The 21,772-nt window shown below is 51.5% G+C and overlaps 9 protein-coding genes across 9 annotated transcripts; 3 read left to right on the top strand and 6 right to left on the bottom strand.

Annotated features, from left to right (window-relative positions):
* Positions 1–388: 388 nt before the first annotated feature.
* Positions 389–4,234, bottom strand: C7974DRAFT_364939 (ankyrin repeat-containing domain protein; the record flags this gene model as incomplete). The annotated part of the gene is made up of 1 exon (XM_046139814.1): positions 389–4,234. The coding sequence occupies one exon, from the start codon at positions 4,232–4,234 to the stop codon at positions 389–391; it is 3,846 nt and encodes a 1,281-aa protein (XP_045994091.1).
* A 1,031-nt stretch (positions 4,235–5,265) lies between these two features.
* On the top strand, positions 5,266–6,322 carry C7974DRAFT_37634 (uncharacterized protein). The gene has a single exon (XM_046140268.1). It carries the CDS (start codon positions 5,599–5,601, stop codon positions 6,199–6,201), a length of 603 nt encoding a protein of 200 aa, XP_045994090.1. The 5' UTR covers positions 5,266–5,598; the 3' UTR covers positions 6,202–6,322.
* Positions 6,323–6,559: 237 nt separating this feature from the next.
* C7974DRAFT_416146 (peroxisomal membrane anchor protein conserved region-domain-containing protein) lies at positions 6,560–7,838 on the top strand (the record flags this gene model as incomplete). Its single annotated transcript, XM_046143960.1, has 2 exons — positions 6,560–6,916; positions 6,990–7,838. 2 exons carry the CDS (start codon positions 6,560–6,562, stop codon positions 7,836–7,838), a joined length of 1,206 nt encoding a protein of 401 aa, XP_045994089.1.
* Positions 7,839–8,253: 415 nt separating this feature from the next.
* Positions 8,254–8,978, bottom strand: C7974DRAFT_317240 (uncharacterized protein; the record flags this gene model as incomplete). The annotated part of the gene is made up of 2 exons (XM_046138593.1): positions 8,254–8,793; positions 8,847–8,978. The coding sequence occupies 2 exons, from the start codon at positions 8,976–8,978 to the stop codon at positions 8,254–8,256; spliced, it is 672 nt and encodes a 223-aa protein (XP_045994088.1).
* A 707-nt stretch (positions 8,979–9,685) lies between these two features.
* C7974DRAFT_400914 (uncharacterized protein) lies at positions 9,686–11,395 on the bottom strand. Its single transcript, XM_046142551.1, has 3 exons — positions 10,578–11,395; positions 10,331–10,523; positions 9,686–10,284 (listed from the first exon to the last, which is right to left on the bottom strand). The coding sequence occupies exons 1-3, from the start codon at positions 11,084–11,086 to the stop codon at positions 9,853–9,855; spliced, it is 1,134 nt and encodes a 377-aa protein (XP_045994087.1). The 5' UTR covers positions 11,087–11,395; the 3' UTR covers positions 9,686–9,852.
* A 381-nt stretch (positions 11,396–11,776) lies between these two features.
* On the bottom strand, positions 11,777–13,798 carry C7974DRAFT_436160 (uncharacterized protein; the record flags this gene model as incomplete). Its single annotated transcript, XM_046145112.1, has 3 exons — positions 11,777–12,109; positions 12,157–13,484; positions 13,543–13,798. 3 exons carry the CDS (start codon positions 13,796–13,798, stop codon positions 11,777–11,779), a joined length of 1,917 nt encoding a protein of 638 aa, XP_045994086.1.
* Positions 13,799–14,064: 266 nt separating this feature from the next.
* On the top strand, positions 14,065–15,855 carry C7974DRAFT_37353 (uncharacterized protein). The gene is made up of 2 exons (XM_046140108.1): positions 14,065–14,263; positions 14,311–15,855. Exons 1-2 carry the CDS (start codon positions 14,239–14,241, stop codon positions 15,813–15,815), a joined length of 1,530 nt encoding a protein of 509 aa, XP_045994085.1. The 5' UTR covers positions 14,065–14,238; the 3' UTR covers positions 15,816–15,855.
* Positions 15,855–19,660, bottom strand: C7974DRAFT_37395 (meiosis protein SPO22/ZIP4 like-domain-containing protein). The gene is made up of 14 exons (XM_046140132.1): positions 19,587–19,660; positions 19,401–19,538; positions 18,811–19,337; positions 18,498–18,756; positions 18,287–18,448; positions 18,156–18,243; positions 17,756–18,106; positions 17,555–17,700; positions 17,327–17,507; positions 17,014–17,275; positions 16,823–16,963; positions 16,480–16,774; positions 16,260–16,435; positions 15,855–16,206 (listed from the first exon to the last, which is right to left on the bottom strand). Exons 2-14 carry the CDS (start codon positions 19,459–19,461, stop codon positions 15,895–15,897), a joined length of 2,961 nt encoding a protein of 986 aa, XP_045994084.1. The 5' UTR covers positions 19,462–19,538; positions 19,587–19,660; the 3' UTR covers positions 15,855–15,894.
* Positions 19,661–19,811: 151 nt separating this feature from the next.
* Positions 19,812–21,696, bottom strand: C7974DRAFT_436158 (uncharacterized protein; the record flags this gene model as incomplete). The annotated part of the gene is made up of 7 exons (XM_046145111.1): positions 19,812–19,881; positions 19,930–20,126; positions 20,187–20,941; positions 20,991–21,303; positions 21,360–21,377; positions 21,466–21,488; positions 21,546–21,696. The coding sequence occupies 7 exons, from the start codon at positions 21,694–21,696 to the stop codon at positions 19,812–19,814; spliced, it is 1,527 nt and encodes a 508-aa protein (XP_045994083.1).
* Positions 21,697–21,772: the final 76 nt, after the last annotated feature.

Here is a 21,772-nt window from a genome sequence, read left to right as displayed (position 1 = left end):
CCACCCTGAAGCTGTAGGTTGATACTGGCGAAAAAACCTGTTATCTGCTGCTAATTTCGTGATCGTAGTGCGATGAACCACAGCTCATGCGAACGATGGAAGCCTACTTCAAGGAGACACAAGGTCCTAGCAAGCCCGAAGGAAGAAAGGCATCACAGAAGGACCTCTGCAGCTGATCTCACCTGCCCGACCAATTCATAGGGTACTCCGCATTGCAGACGACACGTCCAAATCTCCCCGGACGCCCTAGGCTGCGTGTCCGACAATGGCCATTTCTGGGCAAAGCACAGTCGTACTCTATAAGGATATTGATCGATCATCCTGTCGCAAGTCAGTCCGGTTTAGCACATATGAACAATCCAAGACACACATGCCATTCGTTGATCGATCAATCTACCGTTCCCCATTGTGTTGAACCCTCAATCGCAGGTCTTTCCTGCTTCAATCTTGCATGCAGTTGTGCACTCTCATCTAACCTTTTTGTCACTTCCTTCTGCCTCGCAACATTCCTCTCATATAGCTCCTCTTTCTCCCTCAACATTCGTCTCTCCACACCTGCTCTATGCTCAAGCTCGCCTTTCCTCTGCTCTCCAATTCTGGTCTCATGAGCTAACGACGCGCTAGCCTTCCTCTCCTCTGCCTTCTGCCGCGTAGCTGCCGCATCGCGTTCTTGCTCCATCATCAGATTGTGCCACGCCACCTTCTCAGCCCTCTTCATTCGCTCCGCGGCCTGCACTCGCTGAACCTCAAAATCGTGTTTCTGCTGCTCAAGCTTCTGCCAGTGCACTTGTGCGGCAGTCTGCGAGGCGAATTCGGCGTCCTGCTGCTCGCGCTGGCGGCGAAGGATGTCGCGGTGCGTTGTTTCTTCGAGCGTACGGGTGTGTTCGTGTGTGTGTTCTGCGTGCTTCAGAGCGAGGGCGTGTTCTTTTTGCCGATCGACGAGACGCGCGATTGGAGCTGGTATGCCGATGGCACCAGAAGGCTGGTCGGCGGTGGATGAGTAGAAGCGTGGCTGACAGCCTTTGTCGAGGAGTAGTTCGATCATTTCGGATCTGCTAGATGTGCGATGCGGCGCTGGGATGTGCTCCACATACGAAAGGGGTGAGTACGAGAGACCAGAGGCTTCGTACACGTGCCTCTCATTGTTCACGGTCTCCCAGACTTCGGTCTCAAGAAGGGCTTCGGTGATGAGGAGAGAGCTGTTGGCATTATCGAGTGCGAGTATTAAAACTGATTTGTCGTTACGAGCTCTGAAGAGCGGATCTGCTCCATTATCGAGGAGGAGTCTTATCAAGTTTCGCACTCGAGACCGTTGTTGTCCACTGGATGCTTCTGCATGAAGACACAGCTCGCCCAGGGGTGTTCTTCCTTGGTGAAGACGAGACGGGTAGTTCACACTATGGCCCTGTTCTATCAGGATATTTGCTGCATCAAGCTGTAAGCAGCGTGATGCCTCATGAAGACTGCCATCGTTCTTCAAGGTCTTTGCTGCCAATTTTTGGACTGTCGTGGATGTAGCCGAAGTACTGCTAGCGTAGAATAGTGCAGATCGATTCCAGCTATCCCGGACTGAGGGGTCGGCTCCACGCTCGAGTAGCGCCTGAACGATATCATTCCGGCCTTCCCGTGCGGCAATTGAAAGTGGTGTCATGCCTGATGCCGGAGAGGCTAGGGTAACGGAAGCGCCGGCAGCCAAAAGCTCGCGTACAACAAGATCCGAGATACGTTTCTGAGGTTGTAGCAAACTCCACAATAGAGCAGAAATGGTCTCTTCGCCACTCTTTGGATCAATCACATCGCGAATGGTTACTTCTGGGTTCCAGCCCTGATCGAGAAATAGCTTGAGAAGCTTTGCATTTCGAGGATAATTTTGCATCGCCAGCATGAGCACTGAGACCTTGCGGTCTCCCAGTGGGACCAGGTCTCTCCCCTCGGACATGCACCCATGCTTGAAACAGAGCTTCATTAGAGTGACCACTGCTTGGTCTGAAGTTTTAGAATTGAGTAACGCCGAGATGACAAAACCAAATTTGGGTTGATGAAGTAAAAGCTTTTCGAAGACGGAGTGATTGTGCATCTGAGCTGCAAGCAGAAAGCAGACGCCATCCGCACTATTCACATTTGCATTATGCCGTAGCAGAAGGTCGAGGAAAACCCCCATACGCGAGATATCGTTTGTGATGTCAAGCGTAGCTCGCAAAGCAGCATCGATAGCGGGCTGCTCAACACCGCATTGCAGGAGCTGCTGAGCGATGGCCAGAGTGCTGTCTGTGCTGACTGTTTGATCGTGTAAAGCTCGCTCGAGGAATAGTGTACGAAAAGCTCTCGTAGAGTCAGATCGTGAGGGCAGGCGCGTCCCACTAAGAAGGGTGTTCGTTAGCGATTGGTTTCTAGACGATACTGCAATCCCCAAAGCATCGCCACTCACAGAAGCTCCCCGCCTCATGAGCACTGTGGTGGTGCTGAGGTCTTTGTTCTTTGCTGCAAGTCTCGTCTCGGCAGTCAGCCCTTTGTCAAGGGCTTCTTGAGGAATGCCAAGCTTCAACAGCGTGTCCATGAGTGGCATCTTCTTGGCGGCATCTTCAAGTGCTATAGTGTATTCGAAAGCTGGACCAAGAAGTTGTGAGTCAATTGTGACTAGTCGCTGCACAATGTCTGTGTTCTCCGGGCCACCTTGAATCGCGATTTGTAACGTCTGGAGTGCAGATAGGTCCTCAACACCTTGTGCGAGCAGTATGTCTAACAGTGCCAGTGTCTTCGAATGCCTTCGGCCCTGGGGATCGAACACCAAGGGCAGGGATTCTGAAGTCGAGGCGGTTGTGGGCTTGTGACTACAGAGCAGGAGTAATGTCGACTCGTCAGCCTGTGTAACAGCTAGAGAGACAGCCTGTGCGTCAACATGTGCTCCTGCCTTAAGAAGAAGCTCCATCAGAGACACATCATGCTCTTTGATTGCAAGGTTGAGCCACCGATCAAGCGAACGGCCTCCAGCACCTTTGTGTAGTAGGCGTTGAATCATATGCAACCTATCGGGTATAGGAATAACTTGTGGCAGGGCAGCAAGCGCAGCCGATGCATGTTGAGCGTCGATTGGGGTATCAACGATAGCATCAACCAGGATCCAATTCGCGTTTTCTATCGCCAGTGTCAGGCACTCCGCTTCATTTGTTGTAGTGGGAACGCCATGTTCGATCATCATCTTCGAGCCGGCGGTGTCGTTCTTTCGTACCCGACAGATCAAGAGATCAGGGAGACCAATGCTGGCTGGAGGCAGACCGCAGCAAAACAGCAGCTGTAAAAAGCGCAAAGTTGCTGCGCATGTCCGCAACCGCATCACGGTATCGAGCAGTCTTTGTAGATTCTGCGGGCTGAGAGTGCTCGGGCCAGACACCAGCGTGAGAGTCATCTCCCAATCTTCCTTACCGATCGCCGTGTTCAGGGCATTGGCTGAATCGTAGTTGGGGTCAGCACCGTAGCCTATGAGGAGAGATGCAATCTGAGTGGAGTTTTGCCGGACTGCCAGAGGAAGGCAGGATGCGATGACCTCAGGACGAAGCGCTTTGGGCGCTTTCAGTAGCAGTTGAACGTAGTTTGTGTCGTTCGATTGCATGGCGCCGGCGAGTGCGTTGGGGAATCTATTCAGATCCGCTCCGTGCCGCAACAATTCTTCGATGCATACCTGATCCTGTGCAGTGAGAGCAGCCTTCAGCCCCTCGTCTAGAGTGGTCTGATCGGCACCAGAGCTAGCCAGGAGATTGACAGCATCTGCTCTGCGAAGAGTCGCAGCCTGTTGTAACACTGTGCTTCGACGCCGAAGGCTGACATTGGCTGTGTTGCTCTTGGTTCTTTTCTTTTCGGACGCATCGATGAAATTGACTTTTGCACCCATGCTAAGGAAAGCCTGAACAAGTCCAGGACTAGAATCGGGATTGCGAATTACGGCAGACAAAGCCTGATCCAAATCGTCCTGAGAGAACTCCCACTGGGTGGTGTCCAGAGCTTTTTCCTTCTCCTTGGAACCTTTGAAGATACGCTTCAAAACGGCATCTTTGCTCTCTGGGTTCTTTTGCCGCCGCTTGATTAGGATCTCTCGAGCTTGCGTACGGTCTGCGTCGGTTGAAAGAGTACTTGGGTGAGAAGGAGCAGGTAAGCACGGTTGTCGGGTAATGGCCGGGGCGATGCCTGCGTGCCGGATGAGCTCTCCAAGACTGACTCTTCTCTCAGCTTGAGCCATGGTGGCGGTAGATGGGCGTGTCGAAAACAGAGACTGCAATGACAATATTGAAACCTAAGATCTCAGTCGTGGCGTATTGCGTGTAGCTGGGGCGGAGGTACGGCCAAAAGATCTGCACTAGCCGAATGCGCGTTCCTGCAACTGCCAGCCAAACAAAAGCGTCACCCTTCTGCCCGTCGGAAGGCACATGGCGCCGAAGGGTGCGTCAGCGCGTCTTTCGTGTCCTCACTCAGGCTTGCATTCGTCATCTTGAGGCAGCATTTCGCGAGCCAGCGTCACGCCGACTCCCGCATCTCGAAAAACCCCTCGTTGCCACACGAAAGAGCGGATGATCGGAGGCACCGCATGCCGTTGTACGTACAGTATGTATTGGCGAAGTCGGCTAGAACAGTCTGGAGACTGTGGAGAATGCGGGTTAGTGTCATTAGTGGCTCGATTGACCTTAGGTCAGCCTGATTGAGGAGCATCCGCTCATCGCGGCGGCCTCCAGTACGGACGAGGAGCGGAGTTCGCTGTTCACCGGAGACGCGACCACGGGTGCACGGCAAAATGGCAACTGCGAGATCTTCAGTCGACCGTGTCAGAACGCGCGACCCTCGTGTTCCCAAGCCTCCTCCAGCCCGCGTTTCGAAAATCTGCAGGTACCGTTTCATTCGAATATTCCAAAACTTCACAAGAGCCTGAGAGAGAACAAACATTATTTAGCAGCCTCTATGTGGTTTCTCAAATTACACGAAGCAAAATCCAAAAACCATAGGAGGACATGTGCAACATCCAAATCTACACCAGATTCCAGGCAATCTGTCAAAGCGAACAGCATGCGAGCTGTTGTGTGATTTTGACAGGCGTTGAGCAGCGATGTTTCGACTCGATGACTATCGATCAGACTGCGGGAAGCGAGCGTCCGAGCACACCTTGTCAACAGCTGCCAGTTCGTGTCATCACAAGCCTCCATCCAGAAGGCGGGAATGTTTCACCAAAGACCGACACCAACTTGTATACATGAAACCCTCCAACTACATCTAACATGGGAATTATCACTGCTGAATAACCTTGACCCAAGTCACATCCTTCGCAGCGAAACATGGCTAACATGCAGGAGAGTTTCGTTGTTTGTCTGAAGTTCAGTCCTTTCGGCGTGACCAGGATGGCTGCCGTGCCGCAATTTGTAGCATCAGAATCGTCGTAGCACAGTGGTGACCTATATATTGACCCGGGGACCTGCATTGAGCTACACAACACACGGCCACATCAGCCATCTCTTTATCATCCTTTCTTCTACATAGGCTCTGGTAGCCATATTTACGCTCAATAGACACTTGCTTGTCCTCGCTGTAATCTAATACTCGGTTGTACTTTGCAAGATGCTCTACTCCAGCCTTCTCGCTTCATGCGTACTGCCGCTCGTCATCGCAGCACCTTTCCGGACCCGTCAAAACAGCACAACGAACGGAACCGAAGCGTGCGACCTCAGCACCGTCGCCCAACCTGCCAACTCTCTCACGCCGCCTTCGCCAGATCTGCGCCTGATTCTCATTGCCCATGGACAAGGCACGCAAAATTACACATGTGCAACACCAGCTTCGACACCATCATCGATTGGCGCCATAGCTGAGCTGTTTGACGCCTCTTGTGAGGTCGCCAACCCCAGTATAGCGCAGAACAATCTGGTCCAAGCAGCAGCCATTGGCAACCACTTCTTCGCTGACTTGACGACACCCGATTTCGAGATCCCAAGCCTAGGAAATACGAAGTCAAAGAAGCTGGAGGAGGTTGCTGCCCCAAACCCGAGTGTTGATATCAAATGGCTTAGGCTGCAGGCGCAGGCATCAAGCTCCACGAGTCAAGTCAAGTATATCTACAGGCTGAATACTGCCGGTGGGCTTGCGCCAACTAGCTGTGAGGGGAGATCAGAAGGAGAGGTAGTCACTGTGCAGTACCAGGCACAGTACTGGATTTACGCTTGAGCTGCTCAACAGATTGTCCATCATGAATAAGACATATGGTTCTACGGGATTGTGCAATATTTTGTATGTAGGTTTTTGGTATTATGGTATTAGCGATGAAGATGAATTCATCCCATTCATGAGTACATGCGAAGAGATTGCCAGTTGCTGGCTTCGTCGAGACGTGTCCGTATTTGTGATGAACTGCAGCCGAACGGCACTAGTACGAAAATAGAAAGGCGTCCCGTGGGAGCTTTTGCCTCGGTCCAGCCATGGCTCCCGAACATCATCACGCACGCGATAGCGCAGAGACACGTTCAGCTTGTCGCTGCAATACTTGTGTAACACCTTCAAAACTACACCATAAAGTCACGCAGCTATGTCAAAGCCATCGATCCCTGCCTGGCAGCGAACAGCAACTACCGATCCACCAACTCTGTCCACGGAAGAGCAGCCGAAGCCAGAAAACGCAGCGGAAGACAGCACAAAACCTGTCGCAGAAGAACCTGGTAGCCAAGACATCACTGAGAAGGTTCATCAAAGTACGGATCTCCTAGCGCAAGCCTCGCGCTTTCTCGAAGACCCAAACATCCGCAATGCGCCACGAGAGAAGAAGGCCGTGTTTTTGCAGGCGAAAGGCGTGTCAGCCGAGGACATTGAAACGTTGCTAGGGAATCCGGTACAAGAGGATGCTTTCTCAGATCTGGAAGAAGTCGGTGCTCGAGCCTGGTCTACAGTAAGTACCACTTGCACGTTGAGCTTACAAATTGCGCACACCATCTTTAAAGCTTCAGAACTGACAGCTTTAGACGTCACCACAAGCAGTCGAAAGATCGTTCGCACCTCCGCCACAGCCCCGCGAGATACCACCAATCGTCACATATCCTGAGTTTCTTGCGCAGACCGAGAAACCACCACCGCTCGTGACAACTAAACGCCTAGTGGACACAGCATACATCGCAGGAGGCTTGATGGCTACAATGTATGGCTTGTCCAAGTACATCATTGCACCGATGGCGTACAACCTTGCTGAAGCGCGACACGACTTCGCCGCACATACCCAGGAGCAGTTGGTGGAGTTCAATAAGAAGCTTGGTGGAGCTGTTTCGGTAGACCCAGCCAGCAAAGTGAAGAAGACCACTTCGGAGATCGGAGACGATGTATCAGAGGCAGACTCGGATCCCACCGAGCTGTATCACCGCGACTACGGGACACAAACCACGCCGAACCTGTCACGGCGCCCCTCGCTCGAAGTGGCAGATGCCCATCCCATGGTTACAGCTCAAGAAAACCGGTTAAAGATCATCAAATCGCATCTGAACGAACTCGTCACCAATCGATCGAACAGCGTTGTCTCTCGCGACTCGTTACACACCAAAGTGTCAGACTTGACCACTTATCTCAATGACATGAGTTACCAAAATCAATATTACTCCAGTATGAACGGAATGTATGGCAGTAATTATGGTCTGCCTTCGGGGAAAGATGGAAAGACAGATCAGATAGATGTTTTGAAGCAGGATATAAGAGCAGTCAAAGGCGTCTTCCTCAGCGCCAGGAATTTCCCTACTGGCGGGCAGCGTCTGCCTGGGACGCGTACGCCTCCAAGCGCCATGCCGACAGGAAGACGGACACCGCCAACACCCACTGGAAGATAGCAGCACACATAATGCCATTGATTTGTGTGTCATTTGGCAATGCCCTCATTGAACGTTTATATGCGCTGTTGTCCAGAAGCTCGTGGTGACGACACGTTGTGATGGTAATTGCCATGTGGAGGGAAGGTGGAAGGTGCAGCTTTGACATCGCATGATGAGCTTCAACTACATTCTGGTCAATTCAATCCGGGATCAGTCTCAGAGCAGTTCAGAACTACAAATGGGCGAAGATGGCGGGTGCACCAGTGTGGAATGTACATGTGGTTTTTTGCTTTTCTTTTTGGCGTGCGACCAGCCACAAGCAACAGTCTGCACCGAGAACCGAGTCTCTTCTATATCATCCGCTTCTATCATTGGATTCTTCTGCTGCGCATCTCTCCACTATGTACCTCACTCGTAATGCGTCGTCGCCTGTCTAAACCTTGCACAGGTTCGTCGATCCACTCCAGTTCTTCTGGCACCAGTTGGCAGCACCACAGAAATCCTCGCCGGTACCGCAGAAGTTCGATCCAGAGCAGCACAATCCAGCCTGGCATTTGCGGTTTACTATCGGGCCACAAGTCTCGCCCTCGCCGGAATCAGCGCCGCGGGCGACTGTGGGCTCGGACGGAGCCTTCTGGGTGTCGCATTTTCCGAAGCCGGCCTGGCAGCCATCGCCGCAGTAGAGAGACTGGTCCTGGATATCGTTCTTGGGGCCACAGTGGCCGGCAGACGAGCAGCAGCGGTAGAAGTAGCCGTTGGCTCCGGCGCCGGGGCAGGTGACGCCGCCCTGGGCGTGGCCGCAGACGTCGATGACGGGGACTGAGGCGGGGAAGGTCTGCGCGGGAGATGTGGGTGCGGAGGCCTTCGTGGTGGTCTTCATTGTAGTGGAGGCCTTGGGTGCGCAGGATGAGCCGGGGGCAGAGAAGGACTTCAGGCAGGTGGAGGCATCGCAGTGGTCCTTGGTGCTACCGCACTGTGATGGGTTAGTTGGGTACATCCGGGATAGGTGGATTAGGGACGACATACCCATCCGTACTGAGAGCAGCAGTTGTTGTCCTTGCAAACCAAGTTGCCATACTGAGGACCGCAGTGCTCGGGGTCGACTTGAGCGAAGACACCCGCAGCGAGGGAGAAGATAGCGACAGCGGCGAACTTCATTATGACTATAATTTATTCTGTAACGAAAGACTTGGGTATTCAAGCGAATGAATGCAGTGAGTATGTGATGGTAGGACGACGAGATGTAATCAACAACGAGTCCTACAAGGCGTCTGGGGCAGCACTCTTAAGTAGACATATTTTTAGATGACCCCGTATTGTTACTGTCGCTCCTATCTTGCATGTCCAATCACTACCACGAGCAGTTGGCTTGATGGACACCTTACAAGGTTCTTCCAGCGAGGTTAAGCGTTTTGAACCTTAGCGGGCGCTATGGGCTGTCAGTTTACGTCAAACGGCAAGGCTGTTCCTGACTGCAGGGATCATTGGGCTTCCAAAACAGATCCCATTGACTCGGAAATTTGCCTTCGGCGAGCTTCATGGCCGAGGTGACGTCTCATCAAGCCAGAACGAAGAAGTTCGCTGGTGGTTACGCAAGATTTAGGAGGGTTTACTACCCATCAGCACATCACATTGTAAGACACTGGTGGCGACCAACACTGCGTGATTAATGGAGGCATCTGTGCATCGGCGCGACTGTTCTATCTTGATCAACACGAGAAAATGAAAATGCGAAGACTTACGAGGTGGAGGAGCTTGAGTGGACCCGTCAATGCCGAAAAGTTAAGCAAACGCCAAGCGCTAGTGGCCGGGGCCAATCACGGCCTAATCATGACTCTTTCTCCTGAGCCCAGCATCATCAGGCAAGAAGCTTTGGGGCGTTAGCTTATCGTGCCGCTTGCAAGGCATGTACTGAAGTGGATAGACGCGGCTTATTCATGACTTCATTGCTTCGTACCCGCTCGGGTCAGATCCCGATGCCCGCTATGCTAAGTATGTGTCGCTCGTCCGTGAGCTGAAATGCTGAGCGCTCCTAGTTTCCGGCCTGGAAAGAGTAGCCACCATCCACAGTGATCGTCTGACCATTCAGGTACTGGCAAGTAGCAACGAACATGATCGACTGCGCCATGTCGGTGTCCTTACCCGGACGCTGGGCGGGAAGGCCCTCTTTCTTCTCCTTCGGCATTTCAGACTTCTGAGTCTTATCACTGCTCTCCTGTGTGGTCATCTCGCTAGGGAAGACACCCGGTGCGATGCTGTTGACGCGAACCTTGATGCCGTTCTTTGCGATTTCGGTTGCGAGCATCTTATTGACATGAATGGTGGCACCCTTGCTTGCATTGTAAGAGAAGTGGTCTTGCGAAATGCGGATGTGGCCCGAGATCGAAGAGATGTTTACAATGGTGGAAGACCATCCGTGTGTTTGTTCGGTGCCCTTTGCGAGAAGAGGAAGGAAGGCGGTTCCCTGACAAACGTTAGCTGTGTACTCACAGCACATACACACCACCAACCATCAGGAATGGGCCAACGACGTTGGTCTGGTAGGTATCGAGCCACGCTTTCTCGCTGGTATCGCCAAACATGTTCTTCGCAAATTCTTCAGCACTCTCGACCTTGGAATTTGTCTTGCCGTACGCAATGCCAGCATTGTTGACCAGAATATCCAAGTACTTCTCCCTAGACTCGACTTCTTTCAGGATCTTCCTTTGGCATCGTTATTCTTATGCATCTGGTGTAGGACAGGACCGGGAGACTTACTGGACACCATCCTTTGTTTGAACATCTCCGACGATGGGGATAATTTGCCCGGAGATATCCTGGCCATGGACCTCGACAACCTTCTCGAGCTTCTCCTCTGTCCGACCGACGATATAGACCTTGGCGCCGTTGACAGCAAGAGTCTGTGTGATCATCAGACCAATACCTGATCCTCCGCCAGTAACGAGGGCGATCTTGTCCTTGACATTGAAGATGTTGGACTGCTGGAGCTCTGCGTTGTTCGACATCGTGAAGTAGGTGCGATTCGATTGGGTCGAGATTTGATTTGCGTGTTTCTGGGCCAGTACAGAAGATCTGAGAGAATTCCTATGTTCTGGGAAGGATAAAAGTTGCGTTGCAGTCGATATGCAACGAGGACTGTGTTGTTTGCTGACGTCACGAAGTCGCGTTGCGCAGCGCGTCAATGTGACGTTGGGAGAAACTTTTGACACGGACATGACGGTCTGTTGTACACCTAGAACATCAAGAGCGAATGCAGGTGGGCACATTAGAGGGGACGAGCACCCTTGAAATAATTGCAAGGTACCACGACGCGCGCAATGAACTCAATCATCAACGCGTGCATGATGTCACATCATCTCATTAGCCATTCTTATGAGCCTTTGATGGTTCTACGGCAGGACACAGCACGCTTTGAAAGTGTAAACCGGGCGAATTGAAGTACTCCGTGGTCAGAGATCGCTGGTCGTCCACGTCTGGCGCAGGCTGTGACTGCTTCTTTTACATACCGCGTTTTCACATTCATGCATCAGTAATATCTGATGATGCCCACCACTTGGCTCATTGTGTCCGCTTGGAGATATTTATCAAGCGCCAATATGTGCAGCTCTATTTATTTCTCTAGCAATGTCAAGCCCTTCTCCTAAAGTCGCTCGTTGAAATCAATTCGATGTCGTGACTCGAGGTCGTTCCTGTATTTCTCTCTCCCTCCAAAGCTCCCTGAACACATCGTACGCTTACGCTGGTTACAGTGGAGATGAAAACGTCGCGGAAGTGTTGAGTTTTATCCAACACAATATCTACATGCTCAGCATAGGCATCGCTACCAACCTCATTGTTGCAACTGCTCCACCAGGGTGTTGTCCATCTCTATGGCGGACGAGGGACAACGCCGGTTTTATTTTTCACACCTGCCTGATCATATCTTTCGGGATCAAGTCCATGTCGCGTAGCAGCTGTCAATGGAACTTCGCTTCTACGCCTCCGTATCTGACACCATCGACCTTGAGCTCAAAGACTAGGCCTGCGCTTTCTATCCGCATGTCGAGCGTGAAATCCAGGTTATCAAATTCAACACCTTTGGTGGTTGTCAAGCGCGTGAAAAGACTCTTCGGTACAATATTCAGATCTGTGGTGAGCGTGCATACGTTGATGAGGCCTTTTCGGAAGGACTCTGGTGCGACATCCATATCGCAAGCAATCAGATCGTCCTCAACAATGAGCGACTGACCGGGACGGAAGTTGCGTGTGTAGTGGAACGAGATAGGTTGTGCTTCGGAGACTTGAGCGCCCTGTGTCTATTAGTCATTTCGTGGTTGAAGTCGTTCGGTAGACGTACTTTTGCAATGTGCCACTGCATTCGATCGCTGACCATCCACCGCTCCCAAAGAGGGCTCCAGTACCTGTCGGATATTGGATGTTTTGCTTCGTCAAACACAGTGGCATAACTCGTGCCGTAGTGCCATCGACTTCTTCGGCTGACAACCATACTGCCCTCCAAACCTCGAAGCACTGCCCCTCTTACGACTGCCGTCCAGGCATGTATGGGATGGTAGATCTCCACAGACTGCGTAGAGGCCATGCCGATCGCGTGGGTCGGTCGTTCTGAGTAGGGTGGAGGTGGCGCGCTGTTGAAATGTGACTTCATACGAGCATATAAGTAATTGCTTTGGCCAAACCCTCCTACGAGGACAATCCCACAGACAAGGCCACCATTTTGTCTTATCGTATCCACTTGACCTTCAACCAAATCGATGACCTCGTGTACAACAGGCTCGAAGATACTCTTGACTTGCTCGCTGCTCATGACCAGGAACCCAGAATCGAGCCCAGCCTCTTCATCATCAGGCAGACCGGGGAATGGAACGTTGACCTCGGTATCCTCGTCTTCGTTGAAGTTGCGCTTGACGAACTCCTCGAAGTACTTCAATCCCATATTCCATGTCTTCGCTTTCTTTTCGCGCATCCAATTGTAGCGTTCAGCGCCTATGCGCTGCTTGACATGGTCTTCAAAGCGATAGTTGAGAAACGCTGAGCCGCACAGGTTTCCTGTGCCAACAGCGCTCTCCTCTACTCGAAGCGGGCTTAATTGTGTGATTTTATATGCAATAAGATCAACAGTCCCGCCGCCAGCATCGCATACAACGAAGTTATCTCCAACTTTGAGATGGTTTGGCTGAATGGCTTTGAGTGTGTACACAGCGGCGGCTTCGGGCTCGGAGATAATCTTCAGATCGTGCCCCATGCCAGCCTTCCCAGCAGCCTTCAGCGTCGCATCCTTCGCAGAGTCTGACCACACGGCCGGCACAGTCAAGACAAACTGCACCTTTGTCAGTCTCATGAATGTCTCCCCATATCTCTTGGTCAGGGTCTCCATAGTGTGTTTGTAGATCTGGGACAAATAGTCTGTCACGGCCTCGTTGACCGTCTTGTCATATTTGCGGAGTTGCGCAGCGGTTTCGAGCGGCGATACGAAGTGTGGGAGCTTCTGATTGCGGTCGAGGAACAACTTTATACATCGCAGACGTGTTTCCTCGGGTTTGAATTGGAAACCCCACTTGACGTGAGCGGCCGGTTTCGAGGAAGCCTCAAGGGAGGACGTTGAGTCGTTCAACGGCGGTGCTTCGGAGTAGCCTATCTCGGTAGGGACCTTGTCGGAGGTGATTCCTGATGTTGCGTGAGTACTTAGGCATTCATCCACACCTCATAGGTGAAGGTAGCGTACCGTTGCCACCCGGCCATGTCTTGATAATGTCGATATCATCCGGGGTCGCTGAATAGACAGCTGCAACCCCCGAGTAGGTAGTTCCGAAGTCGACGGCTATGATGATTCTTTCGTGATCGGCGCCTACTATGAGCCGGTCTTGACTTGCGCCTGCGCTCGAAGCAGCGCCAATTGATCCTGTCCCCAGACTTGGATTGGACCCTGTGTTGAAGGAGGACGGAACATGACTCCCTCTGAAAGGGAGTGACGTGCTCATCTCCTGGGTCAAGGGCTGATTTCTGGCGCGACCAGGCTGTTGTTGTTCCTCCTGGGCGCGTTGCGGGGTCGAACGAGCCGGCAGCCAGCATTCGCGTTTAGCTTCGAAAACGAACTGAGCGAGCGAAGAGCCTTCAGGTCAAGAAAATGGCAGCCTGAGAGGTACCGCAGATTCAGGCACCGGCGAATCTTACTTGCATAATAGTGAAGCCTGAAGCTGGCGGTAACCACACAGGGCGTCCAGCTGCGGTCCGGTCGATCATCAATCGCGTGTGGCTGCGGCGCAGCCCCGCTGAGCTCAGTGTTGGTGGCCAACACTTGCGAAGTGAGCCAGGCAACAATCCTAAAGTGTTCGATGCTTCGGCCATACTTCTCGAAAACCTGAACATGGTTGGTGTTCTGGTTGTGGAACCCTGATATTTGGAAAAACGCGTCGAAGCTATGACCGGCGAGAAAAGGAGCTCTGGTCAGTATCAACGTCACACAAGCCGCGATCACGACTGACATGAGCAGACCTCTCCAGACTCAGTGTCAAACGGGGAGGGAAGCTGATATCCAAAACATTAAGCAAATCGTCATCGCCGCCTTCAATCAGTGCACCGCCCAAGGCTGCTGTTGGCGCGTCGAAAGCAAAAAAAGATGAAGTGCAACGGCGGAAGAACTCATTCCAGGATATGTTCAAAAGCTCATCGAGAGATAAGGATGGCGCACATGCTCTATTGTTGAACGTTTCCACCCCAGACGCGACTCTGCCGTCTTCATCTTCAAGCCATGGTGTATCGCCAAGAACTGCAACCACCGATGCGGCTGCAGACGGGAGTCGATCTCTGAGGTCCGGAGAACCGTCAAAGTCAGACACTGACCGGCTGGCGGCACTCGAGAGGGCGTTTGCGCTTGCGCAAGAAGAGACGGCTACTCTTAGACAAGAACTGGACAGGGTGAAGCAAGATGCACAGGCCGCAGCTGAGATCTCTAGATATCAGGCTGACGAAGCACATCGGCACGAAAGTATCGTCGAGTCCCCTCGGCAAAAGCATCAGAGGGTCGATGAAATTGAGGACGACCTCGTCGCCCAAAACCTCGAATTACGCAGTCGCCTCACCGAACTAGAGGACGAGCTCACTACACGATCCACCGTGCGTAGCGAAAAAGATTGGGATGATCTGGCGTTGCGCCTTCACGAAGCCGAGAAGGAATCGCATTCACGCTTTCAACAATTGCTGTCGCTCAAGTCTAGCATCTCGTCCCTCACTCGTGCAGACTCGCAAGTCAGTGACAGCGAGCTTGCAGATTCGTTCTCTCAGCTCGCAAACAGAGTCCGTGAATGGACTGTAAAAAACTATCGGCGAAACAGACCGAGCTTCGATAATCTTCCCAACACAACTATCCAGACACTGCGGTCTATTAAGGTCAAATATGAGGAAACTGATGGAGCGGAAAAGCTTGCGCTCTATCAGGCAATTGTATCTCGCACGCTAATGCACATATTCGAAGAACCTCTAGTCGTCGGCATGCCGGATCAGGGTGTTTTTGCCGGGCTCAGAGCGTTTTTTGAAGGCACACAGCATGTAGGCGCGGAGTCTTGGAGGCGAGCAACACTTCTAGTGGTGGAGAGAAGTGTGCAGATGGCGACAATTCGCGACTGGAGGGACAAGAAAGTGGATATGTTGGCTTCCGAGCTCGAAGCCACCATGCGGTCTATATCCTCCACGGATCTTACGACGAGCGCTCGAGCTGCACTGATTGGTATATTGAAATCCACAGCGGATTTGCAGTGGACTCTCTGTATGCAAAGAGCGAAGTATTGCGTTGTGTTCCTCGACGCACTCCACGATAAACACCGTCTCTTCGATGACCGCGCAATGGAGCCTGTCAACGACCTAGAGTACAGTCTAGGAGACGGAGTGGAGTTGGGCCAACGCGGATCCGTCTTCTGTGTCTTCCCGTCCCTCGAAAAGATCGAGAATGGTATTACAAACATTGTCTTCAAAGCGAGGGTCTGCCGTGGAGTCGGGTAGTATTATCTGCATTCACATGATCGGATTTCTTCATACAATCTTAAGTCTATAGCATCCTGATACGCGCGCCACTGGAGGATCACTTACTGAACTGCAAGGCCGAAAATTTACCCATCAGCAGATCTCTGAGCTGCCCATCGTCTTCGAGCCATTGCGCAGCTGTCATTGCCTTTTCCGCCCATGTCTTGCATTTCGCATCGTTATCTCCTACGTAGTAATCGATGGCACGGTTGAAGGCCGACGTAGCCATCCATTCAAGCTCCGCAGCAGGGTAACAGTCGGATTGCTTGAGCTCTTCGTCAGCTAATTCTGCATTATCTGCAAGCATCTCTGGGCTCGATGGTGGAGGGGTTGCTATGAACGATAGAGGGATGCTAGGATGGCATGCATGCTGGTGTACTTAGAACGGCATCAAGATTTGGGGTTGGCTCGGTTCAAACGTACACCTTGTTTCTTTGCTGCAATCTGTATGGCTTGATCAAGGCATTTGAGACTGATGTTCTCATCAAGTGAGAGCGTAAGATTGAAGAGACATCGAAGCCAGCGGGACAGTCTCGTGACATCATTGCCATTCTGTCGTGAGGTCAGATTGATGATCTTTTGTAACGTCGACAAAACTTCTATAGGACAGTCAGAAAATTCCCTTAAGGTACTGCGCACTTACTGCTTTGAGATGAGGCGTGGACATTTGCTTTTACAAGACTCGAATGGATGACCAATACCAGATCTGCAAGCGTTTCGTAGCGGTCTGAGCTTTTGCAGCTCCAGCACTGTTCGAAGAGCTCCTCCAGATCATCCCATCTCTGTAATTTCACACATGCTTCGATCTCAAGCTTCACCACCTGAAACTTCTTCGACAGGATGTCATCTTGCGCGGCTCCGCTCAGTTCATTTGCCCCCTCTAGTATAGTGCGGCGAAACGCCTGACAATGTTTGCATACTTCCAGATAATGTTGAAGCTAAGCCGTTAGCATTTCAAACCTGATTCTGGGCCTTGCAGGACTCACATAAGCTTCTTGGTTATCCTCTGCTCGAGCCAGTGTTGTGTATGTGCAGGCAGCGAGGTATTCACAAAACGCAAGCCGCAAGTTAAGGTCGGCAGCTCCTGCTGCTTGCTCTTGCCCTTGCTTCTTTAGCAATGTAATAAACTATATCACTTGTCAGTCCATATACTATCGGTCGCCTTGATGTCGCTCACTTCAGCGCAAACAATCAGCAGCCTAGCCAGATTATGTGGCGCAATCTCAGCACAGTACTTCAACGAGAAGTTGTACGAGTTTTTTGAGAACCACTCTAGCTCATGAATCGTGAACAGCTGCTGCTCGGGGGTAACAGGCCTGCCTTGAGAATCTTTGGCTTGACTGCAAGCACCTTCGAACACTTTACACATTTGACCGAGGATCTCGCAGTCGACCGCACCATCTCTCATGATTTCTGATTGAAGAAGCCTCAGCGTTACACTTTTTCTTAGCTTTAGATGGGTTCTGGTAACAAGTTCCGAATACACTTACCGTAAGAGTGCAGGCAAGTGGATGCCAACAGGCGCAGTGTAGTCGTACTTTTCCAGGACCCGTTGGAGAGCATGGATTGCCTGTCGCTTGTCACCCACCCTCTGAGCTTCCATGACACAAGCGTAAAGCAGCGTTGCGTCTTTTGAAGAGCTTTGACACACAACGTCGAGACATTCGGCCGCTAATGTGGTTAGCCCATGAGCCTTGCAAGGGTGATGGATATTGTACCAAACACTACATCTCCACTTTTGAGGCCTACTCTATACATCAGATAACGTGTGATTGGTTCATCTCGGCTGACTTCAGGTGCTCTACGGTACACGTCTCGTGCAGTGGCGTAGTCTTGCCGCAGGAGCGCAGTTTGGATGAGCTTCCTTCGGGGACTCAGTCATTAAATGTTTTGGGTGAAACACAATCGGAGAAACGTACCTTGTGATTTTCACTTTGTTTTGAGCACCAGCTTTGTCGAACAAGGGATGGAGACACAGTTGGCACCAAGATTCCGCCGCATCTTGATCCTCTTGCGCTGACTTTTCCTCGACCTTCTTCCAGATAAGTGTCTGTGCGGCATGAGTCGCTGGGGCCGAAAGCACAAAACTCGAATCCTGTAACACAGAGTCAAGCAGTTTCTGCAGCTGTTCAAGCGGATTTTCCACATGCACGTCGCTTGTGCTAAGCCATATACGAGTGACGACGGCCTTCTCAATCCACAGACCGTTGTCTTCTCTTACCAATCGATTCTTCAACAAGTCATCGAGCGCTTTGCATGCATAGACATTGCTATTTATGTTCAGCGTATTGCTTACAGAACTTTACCGCGAGATCTCACCTAAGATCCTTCAGCTTGTGTATGTGATGTAAGAGCGTCTTGAAGTTTGTGTCGTTGAGCACGATGATTCGGATCATTCTAGCGAGCACTGCTTTGCTCAGTACAAATATCGAGACCTGCATTCCACTTACCATCGTAGTACTCAGCCTCGTCAATGTGCTCGGCTACAGAAAGTAACTCAATCTTGAGCAAAGACACTAACATCTTATCGCTGTAATAGGTTTCCATGAGCTTGATCAGATGCCACGCTCTGTCCGTCGCCTCGATCGTCTTCAGAGCTATATACGATTGCACTACAACAAATGTTAGCACTGCAGGCGCTCAATGCACTGAATGACTTACCAAGGCCTTGCATTATACAAAGCTTGAGTTCACCAGCCTCAGAGCTGAGCAAACCGAAATCTTGAACTTCTATCACGTTGTGAGAGCGCTCTAACCATTTCACCGCAGCCTCGTAGTTCCGCTTCGACAGGGCCTGTTTCCCGATCTCGTAGAACAAGTCGGCAATGTCTTCGGCTGTGTTTGGAGTGGGCGTCATGTCGACTTGCCCGTACTTCGCGAACATGTGCTCTGCCATATCAAGACGATCCTGACGGAAGGCCTGGTAGATTACTATCAGTTCCCCAATTTGAGCCATGGGATAAGGAGGTCTTACCAAGACAACCCGGACAGCAAAGTACTCAAGCCGCAGACACTTGGCAATAGTAGCATCATCGTTGTCGCTGTGTCGATCGTCACCGGTCAGAACGTCTTCGTATATTGCCGCTCTCTCAAGCACTTTTGTAGCACTGTCCATATCGTTCCCTATTATGCAAGCTTTAGCCGCTTTCAGCGCGACCCTCATGAGGCGGATGCAAGGCTTGCGCTCTCGGACTTTCACTGTTTGAGTTCCAGCCGAGTCCAGCAGCAGAAAAGCGAATGCGCGCAGGAGACACACAGTCCCGGTGCTTTCGACCCCGTTTCCCTTGGACTTGTTATCGCCACCACTATGGGCAGCGTCGCGCCGCCGTAGTCGAGTCGACAGATTCCATAGCTCGGTTCCCAGCTTGTCGAGCTCGATGCGACTTGTTGTCACAGCTGGCGAGGCCTGCAGTGGCAGGTGACGTATTTGCGCCTGCAGGTCTGTGAAAAGTGCTGGCTCCCGAGGTTTGTCGAAACGAGAGGTGAGGCTGGAGGCAAAAGCTGAAGGATGTCAGGTGAGCTTACAATGAATGCAGTCAAGACATGAAGGTCAAGAGCACGTACTGATGACATCCTGCACTCGCTTTTCGCGCTCAAGCTTTGAGGCGGGCGGCCGCAGAGCCATAGCACAAGAGATAATGTGGCAGCGAGAAGGTTCTAACGCGAGGACACTATGAGGAGGGATGCGCAGTTCGCGCCTGCCTTCCACAAGTCAGCACCAATCAACGACAAGAATGAGATACGACAAACTACAACAAGGGCCCGGCAAAAGCGGCGAACAAAGTATTAGGCATGTAGTGCGTTGGAAGAACGTTGGTATACATAAGCAAAGGCATCCTGCGATGGAGGAAATGACTGCTCGCCATGGAACGCGACATCATTTCTATTCTAGGCGCCCGTTCCTTTCCCTAGTGGCCCATTACGGACTGGTACCAAGAAGAGTACTCGACATATATACAAGTAACAAGAAAAGTGTCAAGTGGTAGGTAAAGGTCCAGAGATAGGATCTGTGATTGGCAGAAAGTTCCCCACAATTAATGCTGGTCTGCATGGATTTAGTCTCTGCTATGGTAGGGTAAGTCACGATACTCACATATTCCACATGTCTCGTTTCACAGTGAAAGAAAAGCAACACCTGATCTCAGGGTCTTTCGAGTTTGGATCGGGGTTTTTGAGGGAGCAGCTCGTGAGAATAGCCTTTTGAGTATGGTCGAAAGCAATGGCGCCAAACTTCTCCCAGTATGATACAAGCGAGGGCTCAGCAATAATCTCGTGCAGCGCGATATTGCCCTAATCATAATGTTAGAATGTAGATGGGATGGACTTGGAGTGCGTCAAGAGAGGGCTTACGTCTCGCAGCTTCGACATTGGGGCATGAATAAGGCGTGCCATCTCCTTATTCCCTCGATATATCTCGCCCGTTCTACGCCAGCAGCATGCAGGAATAGCCATACTTGCAAAGACTCGGTCGTACTCCATCAAACTCTTATCAAACCACATCTCTACACGCACGAGTTCCACATCCGTAAGCTTCGACACTCGTTCTCTGAACTTAGGCCTAAACCTATCCAGCTGCCTCAGTATCCGTACACGCGAGATCTGTTGTAGATTTTGCTCCATGTACTGATTCAACCTTGCGTAGCCCTTAACGTAGTTGAAAGGCTTTAGTAAGCCTGCATCCATCTTCGCTTTGAGGAGCTTATTCATGCGCTCTTCAGGACTGTCGTTGCCAGCTGGATCAGCAGCCGCCATGAGATATCTCTCGCGCGCCTTGTCGGTAGTTGTGCTATTCGATGGTCGTTGAACAGACTTGCTGACGGTGGTCTGTGCGGGTGGCGGAAGTAGCTGAGCATTCCTCGAATTAAAGGCCGTATTGTTGGTCAAAGTACCCATAGAGTTCATCAAAGAAGCATCGGAGAATAAGGTGTGGAGGTCGCCACCGCCGTAGAATGAGCCGTCGTCCATAAGGTTGTTGTTCAGGAAGTCGTTGAACAGGTTGTACTCGTTGCTGACTTCTGAGGTGTTGAACATATATGAAGGATGGAAGTGATGCATGTCCTGAAAGTTGTTTTGAGAAGTGGAGAGCATGTCATCGTAATTGAGGACTTGTGCAAGCTTAGTGACAGCTATGACCTGGATTATCATATCACTTACAAGACTGATTACCAGATGCCATTACTGGCATCTGTGGCGCAGATACGGAATCGGCCTGCGTAATAGAGGAACTGCCGACGTTTCTGCTGGCAGGCATTTGATGTGTCGCCAAGTTCAGCCCTGCATCAGGTGTGCTGATTTGCTGTGCTATGACATTCGTGGCGGCATCAGCGCTGGGTGGTCCGCCTTTTGGAGCCTCAACTTGGGCGTTGCCATTCTCGGGCTCCGATTTGGCTTTCTTCACACCTTCGCGAGGCTCATCGTGGCAGAGATGCCCGATGTTTCTCTTGATACATCTCGTACATGGTCGTTCCTGCGATCAGCAACAGTCAGCGTCGGAGAGGCGGACACGTTGTAGGATCAACTTACAAGATCGCAGGTCATATGCTGGTGAACGTCAAGTCAGCAAGTGTTGCAAAATCTAGTGGCGCGACAAGGTCACATGTTCTGGATGTCAAAAGACGGTGGGGCTTACCGAACGTCTGCAATAGATGCACGCTGTTTGGGAACAATAAAATCAGTAAAGGGTTTCAAGAGCACAAGAGGTAATTTTACCATGATTGACCTTTCGGCGTTTTTTGGAGGTTCTCGCAGGCGTGTCCGACCCTGGTGCAGACGATGACTTGTCCTTAGACGGTGATCTACTCTTGGGCGCAATTGATGTGGAGGCATCATTCCCCTGGTTTACTTCTTTGGCACCTGTCATTATAGGCGAGGCTGCTCCATTGGGTCTTTGCGCAGCCTCCGGCATCAACCGTAGTGGTGTGGGCGGGTTTCAGAGC

This window comes from Boeremia exigua, assembly GCF_020726555.1.
Source record: "Boeremia exigua strain MPI-SDFR-AT-0100 chromosome Unknown C7974scaffold_10, whole genome shotgun sequence".
Lineage (NCBI taxonomy): Eukaryota > Fungi > Ascomycota > Dothideomycetes > Pleosporales > Didymellaceae > Boeremia > Boeremia exigua.
The sequence above is the reverse complement of the archived record's forward strand: the minus strand, read 5'-3'. Positions and strand labels throughout refer to the sequence as shown.

Excerpts from the sequence above, each read along its gene's own strand:
- C7974DRAFT_37634 (XM_046140268.1), top strand. The coding sequence starts at position 5,599 with ATGCTCTACTCCAGCCTTCTCGCTTCATGCGTACTGCCGCTCGTCATC.
- C7974DRAFT_400914 (XM_046142551.1), bottom strand. The coding sequence starts at position 11,086 with ATGTGCCCACCTGCATTCGCTCTTGATGTTCTAGGTGTACAACAGACC. Across the intron at positions 10,524-10,577 it reads CAAACAAAGGATGGTGTCCA|GAAGATCCTGAAAGAAGTCG; the intron begins GTAAGTCTCCCG and ends ACGATGCCAAAG. Across the intron at positions 10,285-10,330 it reads TCGTTGGCCCATTCCTGATG|GGAACCGCCTTCCTTCCTCT; the intron begins GTTGGTGGTGTG and ends AACGTTTGTCAG.
- C7974DRAFT_37353 (XM_046140108.1), top strand. The coding sequence starts at position 14,239 with ATGACCGGCGAGAAAAGGAGCTCTG. Across the intron at positions 14,264-14,310 it reads CGGCGAGAAAAGGAGCTCTG|ACCTCTCCAGACTCAGTGTC; the intron begins GTCAGTATCAAC and ends TGACATGAGCAG.
- C7974DRAFT_37395 (XM_046140132.1), bottom strand. The coding sequence starts at position 19,461 with ATGGCTCTGCGGCCGCCCGCCTCAAAGCTTGAGCGCGAAAAGCGAGTG. Across the intron at positions 19,338-19,400 it reads GCGAGTGCAGGATGTCATCA|CTTTTGCCTCCAGCCTCACC; the intron begins GTACGTGCTCTT and ends GACATCCTTCAG. Across the intron at positions 16,775-16,822 it reads AGGATAACCAAGAAGCTTAT|CTTCAACATTATCTGGAAGT; the intron begins GTGAGTCCTGCA and ends CTAACGGCTTAG.